Source organism: Poecilia latipinna, unplaced genomic scaffold, assembly GCF_001443285.1.
Source record: "Poecilia latipinna isolate Pla-1442-1.1 unplaced genomic scaffold, P_latipinna-1.0 Scaffold488, whole genome shotgun sequence".
Classification (NCBI taxonomy): Eukaryota; Metazoa; Chordata; class Actinopteri; order Cyprinodontiformes; family Poeciliidae; genus Poecilia; species Poecilia latipinna.
The window spans coordinates 334,306-340,791 of NW_015113104.1; the positions used below are offsets into that span (position 1 = coordinate 334,306).

A 6,486-nucleotide genomic window follows, 5' to 3' on the forward strand; every position below is an offset into this window, starting at 1 on the left:
CGCAGAACCACTCCATCTCCAACAGATGACATCCTCATCAATAATTTGGCTGATGTATTAATTAAAATCCATTCAATAAGATGAGAGGATTGCTCATAAAACTTTGATTTCGCGTAGGGAGGGAGGGGTGTGTGTGGGGAAATGATCATTAAATTCACCAGAGTCCTGTACTTTTCATTAGTTGCTGTTTTCCCTGCAGCAGAGTCTGACTCCACTATAAATAGAATCATTTCAGTTTCATAATCAATGTGAGCTGCGCTTGCAGCTGGGCTGGTGTTTCCACCGTGCTTTTCCTTTCGCAGCAGACTTTCCTTTTTTAAAAAAAAAAATAAAAAATTTGGTAATCAGTTTCAAGGTGACCCAGCTTGTAACGTAGAACATATCCTGACGATAGCAAACACTTGCTGCATAATAAGTGGGTGTATGCTGAACTACCTTTCCGCAGACAAAAGAGCCTAATTTTCCCTCCTTTGTTCAGATTGCAGAACTGGAGTCCGAATGCAACGAAGCCAATCAGGAAAAGCAGAAAAACGCCCAGCTGACCGTCCGGGTGAAGGAGCTGGAGGCAGAGCTGCAGGAGAAGGAGCAGGTGAGGCTGCAGCACATTCATCTTCAAACAGACTCGCCCTACCAGAGCTGGCTTCTCTCTAAGAGCTTGTAAAGCAAGTGGTTTACTACCACTTAAACCATTGTGATTTACTCAGTCCCCTCGTATGAAGGCAATCACAGCTTTCAGGGTTCCTCTCCACCTCTTAATCCTGCAACACTCTGTTCCCTCGGGAGGTTTTTTATACTTCTGGATAAGAAATCACAGATGGTGGTGGTTCTTCCCCCCCCCTGCTGTTTATTGGTGTCAATCTAGCTAAACCCAGACCTTTACTCTGCCTCTTTGTCTCAGTGCACAAGTCTTAAGAACCACACATTGTCTCTGAGCTTAAGTTTGTGAATGGCTTACTGTGCAAGTGGTTTTATCAGCTTGTGGGCCACCGTAGCTCTGATTAGTGTTGCTTACTATACTTTGATTTCTGCTCCTTTTGTGTTTTACCTCAACTTTGCAGTTGCTTTGAATTATCCCCCCCCCCGCCCCTCAAAGGAAGCACAAATATGTAGGTCTGATTTTAGACTTTTCTTTTTGTTTTGTTTTTTACAGGTAATTAGTCTAATGTAATTATGTATGTAGGCTACACATATTTACGCAAATTAGAGGTTACTGGCAAACCCGGTTTCATTTAATTATACGCTTCTGTGGCTTTTCTCTGTTTCGCTCTCTCTGCTCTCAGGAATGTATAATGTTCCAATTGTGCATTTATAAAAGGATGATACAATTGGGTGCATTTAAAAAAAGGGTGTCGGATTAATAGATGACCTTATTGCAGCGTTTTCTGGTAAAAACAGGTTTGATTGAAAGATTTTCATTGGCCAGCTCGTCCACAGTAATGCAGACGATATCAAATTCAACCATATTGTGACTAATTTAATCTTTGCTTGTTCTGAAGATGTAATTAGGATGACTTTTACATTTCCAAATGTGACAAATTTTTTCACAGTGACTAGAATATGACAGTAGATGAAGTTTCCAATAGAAAATTAAAACTATTTGTATCATTTTTTAATATTTTAAATGCATGATTCGATCTGGTACCTCTACATTAAACTAAACTGACTCAGAGGAAGCACTTAACACCGATATGTTAAAACCCCAATACTGGTAGCTCTGACATCCACAGATCCCTCCAGATGTCTTTGCTCACATTTTTGTCTTTAAGTCAGACGATGACTCGGCGTGTTTGAGGCGTGCCTTAAATTTCTTCCATAGGTGTGACTTTAATTACCTGTAAGAACCAATCAGAAGCTTACAAAGACTTTCACCTGGGCTCTCTTAACTTGTTCCAAGGCATACAAGTTAAGAGCCTTGTTCCAAGAGACACTTGTTTAAAATCCACAAAAGTTTAAATTTCAAATTTTGTGGATTTAAAATTGGCTTTTAAATCCACAAAATCCAATTTTTGGACCTAGAAGAAAGTTGTAATGACTAAACTCTTTGTTGTACTGGCATTTAGCAAGTGGAAATAATGTTGGTACTTCTGAGCTAAAAGCTTCAGGCTCAGACTGATTTAATGTTGGACAATGAGAATAAATGTATGTAAATATTTGGTTTCACTTTAACTTGAATAGCTCAAGTTCATCAAAACGTAACATTTCCTTTTAACGTTTTTAGACAAATTCAGAAACGTTTTTCTAAATCTAGAGGTGTGCGACTCGGGCAGCTGCGTAGGTTGATTTCTATAGCTCCTATTATAAAACTGGATAAAATGAAGAGTCATGTTGCCAGGAGACGCTGCTGCTCTGACTCTGAGGTAGACTGCGTCTGGAATATGCTAGTTTACGACCTGGAAGCGGGAATATTATTAGAACATATACATCTTCCCTCGGACGATGGGGAATCTCTCACCCTGTCGGGAGGGAAAGTAGTTCAAAGAGGCGTGGGCTTATTTTAAGATTACAAGTGAAATATGTGGCCCTCGGGGAGCTCCAGCATTTCTTCTCCGCGCTATATCGGCCATCGTGTTCGGAACGCTGACCCCGGGGGCTCGGAGAGGGAGAGAGGCTCTGCTGTTTGCAGAGCGTCGAGACGCAGCAGGCGGCCCACAGTCTCATCTGCACAGTGACTCACCACCTTCTGTAGATGCTCACTGTCACTACCTCCAATTAAAAACAAGCCAATGAATTATTTAGGACCCACTGTGGCGTTGACCTCTGCGCCGGCCAAACGGAAACTAAAAGGACAAAACTGCCGCAGGTTGCGCCAAAGACTGGGGCAATTATTGCCGGTTGAATTGCTGTGAATAAAGTGGAATGCATTGAAGCAACACAGGATTGACTGTTGCATTTTATAATGCATGAAACTTGGGGCTGCAGCTAAAGATTATTTTAGTTATTGATTAAGCTGCCTGTTACTTTGACGATTAATCAGATAAAAAAATTAAAAAAATTGCAAATAAACGATTCAATTCCCTTTAAAAATGAAAATATATTTTTACCTAAAATGCCAAAACACAGCAGTCCTTTCATTTCATTTGTAGCAAATGATGCATCTGCTGTGAAAAAAAAAAAAAACTTTTAACATCAAAGTGTGAAAAGCTCAGCAGTTTCTGCCTGACTTGGCATCAGTACTGATCTGTTAACTAATTTTTTTATTAATAACTGGATGGCAAAAAGGTGATAATTTTTCACAGAATTTGAAAAGGTCGAAGTTGAAACTAGACCACTTGAATTTCACATAGAGCATATTTACAAAGTTTTTTTTTTTATTTCTTCTTAAATGTAAAATGTATATATTTTTTCTTAGTTTTGAGTCTGTATACTCCAGTAAACAATGAATCGATAACTAAATTAGTTGATTATTTCAATAATCGATTAATCCGATCATTTGTTTCAGCCCTAATAAAAGTGAAATCAACACAAATTGGGGGTTTTGGTGCATAATTTTAAATTCTAACCCTTTTATCTTCTGCTCTTGTACTAGTTTTCATTCTGGTTGTAAAATATGTTTCATTAATTGCGCTTTGTAACAAAACGTCTTAATTGGATTGTTTGTAGATTTCCGCATTTCAATTTGGCAACAGACAAAACACTAAAAAAATATATATCCTTAATGTTTAGAAGTTAATCATGCAGGAAGAATCAACCTGACATTATTTATTTATTTATTTATTTATTTATTTTTAGGTTTTGACTAACTTTTTTTTTTTTTCCTCTTTTCCTTCCTAGGAGTTGGAGAATCTGAGGAGGCAGGCGGAGATAATCCCTCAGTTGATGGGAGAGTGTGAGGGCATCACTGCAAAACTGAAGGTATGCTTAAAGCTCTGGGTGACGATCCCGTTGCCTCTGAGCTTTAATTTGAAGCGGAATAAAAAAGGGGAGCCGAGGGGCCTTGAACACGTCCTGATGCGACGCTGCAAGGCTTTCAGAGGTGAAGAGCGAGTTTCTGTTCATCATTCAGCTCGGGGGCTGGTGACACAACATTCCTATCACGTGTCTCACCAGCATATTGTTGATACTGTGTCTATTAATAAAGGTCTGTGCCCTGCGCAGCTCTGAGTGGATTATTGACTCTTTGTTGAGGAGGAGAAAAAAAAAAGAAGAGCTTTTCAGGGATGCATTGCTCTCAGGATACATTAGTTTCCTGGTGGAGCGGGTTTTCTGTTTAGTGAATAAAATAAAGCACTTCTAGAGGTTTTCACAGAGCTTTAATGATCAAGTCTTATAACACTTCAGTAGGTGTGTGTGTGTGTGTGGGCTGTGCCAGTCGCTTTGTGTTGACAAATAACAAAACAATGCAGGTCCACCTCATGTCAGTCTTTAGAACAAAGAGCTTTTATCGAAATAGACTTTTTTTTTTTTTTTTTTTCCCCCTCCCAGTGATAACTGGACTTTCGGTAAAACTAGAAGAGCCAGGCTCGGTGAATGACGGCACAGGCTGCTGGTGCCAAGACCAACACGAGCCACACTGACGCTCATTTCACCCTGTGCTGGCTGACTCAGAGCAGGATTGATCATCCAGACTGTCACAAATGCGCTGCTTTTCAGTCGCAGCGTGGAGGAGAGTAAAGCCACCGGTGGCATTCCTGTGGCTGCTTCACGTCACAAACTTCACCCCATGACTGGATTCCGCCAGCCGGGTGGAGAATAATGGCTGGAGCAGATTATCTAACCTGTTATACAAACAGACACGGCCCATAGCTGGATTCCTCAGATAGCTCCGTCTGTTGAACTTTAAGCCAAAACCTGAGGCAGGTTTTCCCTTACAAAGTAAATCCCTTTCACGCATCAAAGTTTAAAAGCATGAATATAAAGCGTCTGCCTCCAGGAGGTCAGTGTGGGGCTCCTCTATTTAAAGCTGACCCCCCTCGTGAGGGGATCGGCTTTCGAGAGTCAGCTGTAGGATGCAGTCATGCAGATGGACGTCCCATTTGGCACCCCCTATTTTAATCTCCTCCCTTCAAAAGTATTTGCAGCATTAATGTGTCGCCCGTTTTAAAACCTGATTTAAACCACCAACCTCGCACTCTCAACACAAGTCCTTCCTGATGCTCTGCTTTTCAGGTCAAAGAGGAAATTCATGTTTTCATTCATGCATTTAGGGAATTGAGAAAAAGACGTCGCGTCTTGGAAACGTTTTCACATTTTGTCGTGGTAGAACTACAAACTTCAGTATGTTTTACTGGGATTTTATGTATAAGAAAATGGTTAATTTTATTATTTCTACTAGAGATGCTCTTAGTAATCCTGTCACCTGCAGGAATATTTTAGAAATATTATTGAATGTACTTCGTTAATAAAGAAGAGAGTAGAATGAATGAAGATATTTCGATACAATACTTACAAATAGGAAGGGATCATAATTGTGAGGTTGCCTGAGAAGGAATCAGTTTTAATAAGTTTACATTTCAACTCATCTGGACATTTTACCACTTACTGCATTACTGTCATTTTATTCAGACATTCAAAATATGACATACCAATTTTTGTGTTGGACCAAAACAAGCCTATTTCAATGCATTTCACTTTATATAACGATAAAGTGGAATTTTATTTTTTTTTTATAAATCTGATTGTATTCGGCCACAGCCAGAAGAAAACCTGTTGGAGAGAGAAAAGACATTAGACTGGGGCTCAGGTTCGCCTTCCAGCAGGTCCACAATTCAGCCACAGCTGCAGTGGAATAATTTGGATCAATTAATGTTCATGTGTTAGAGCGGCCCAGTCAAAGTCCAGGCCTAAGACCTATTGTGAATCTGATAAGATTCAAAAGATTTTTGCAAAAACTCCTGACCTTTTCAGATTTTCATTTTGGAAAACTATATACACTTTCCCTCCACATATCTGCACTGCTTTGTCCGTCCATCACACAAAATTGCAATAAAACACATTGAAGTTTGTGTTTGTAACTCGAGGGATATGAAAACTTTTTTCCACTCTGCACTGAAGGGCAACGTCCCCCGAGCGGTTTCTTCGTTCTGTAAAACCGAACATCAATGAAGTCCCTCTACTTCTGAATCAGATCTGATCTTTGAGTTGCATTTGGACTCCCCCCCCCCCCTTTCCCTCTGTATTGTAACTACTTTCCCATCATCTGCCCTGCAGGCAGCAGAATCGCAGAACAAGGAGCTGGAGGGGAGACTCGAGGGACTTCAGATGGACATCAACGACAGTCGGCAGAAACAAGGAAACATGAAGGGCGAGCTGAAGAAGTTCATGGATATTCTGGATGGAAAGCTGGATGAGCTGCACGAGTTCAGACAAGGACTCTCCAAACTCGGTGTTGATAACTGAGAGGAAGTGAGGCAGAGCTGAGAGGTCGGGCATGAAGGATTCACTAAAAATGTCTCTTCAGGGCAGAAACTATGCTGCACCTACATCCCCCAAAGTGATGTCTTCTCTGAATCTATCAGCTTTGGCTTGTAATAAACACAACCTTGTGTG

The 6,486-nt window shown here is 40.5% G+C and overlaps 2 protein-coding genes across 4 annotated transcripts in view; one reads left to right on the forward strand and one right to left on the reverse strand.

Annotated features, from left to right (window-relative positions):
• Positions 1 to 6,486, forward strand: part of homer2 (homer scaffold protein 2) — a 28,400-nt gene extending 21,914 nt beyond the window's left edge. For all 3 annotated transcript variants that reach the window (XM_015039872.1, XM_015039870.1, XM_015039871.1), the window contains exons 7-9: positions 479 to 589; positions 3,772 to 3,852; positions 6,148 to 6,486. In XM_015039872.1, coding sequence (XP_014895358.1) covers positions 479 to 589; positions 3,772 to 3,852; positions 6,148 to 6,336 — 381 coding nt within the window. In that variant the 3' untranslated portion in view covers positions 6,337 to 6,486. The remainder of the gene's footprint in view (positions 1 to 478; positions 590 to 3,771; positions 3,853 to 6,147) is intronic.
• The window catches only part of whamm (WASP homolog associated with actin, golgi membranes and microtubules), a 32,321-nt gene continuing 26,466 nt past the window's right edge, over positions 632 to 6,486 (reverse strand). Inside the window, exons 12-13 of the mRNA XM_015039869.1 lie at positions 881 to 885; positions 632 to 645 (exon numbers count right to left, since the gene is read on the reverse strand). The gene's annotated coding sequence lies outside the window, so the exon portion shown is untranslated. The remainder of the gene's footprint in view (positions 646 to 880; positions 886 to 6,486) is intronic.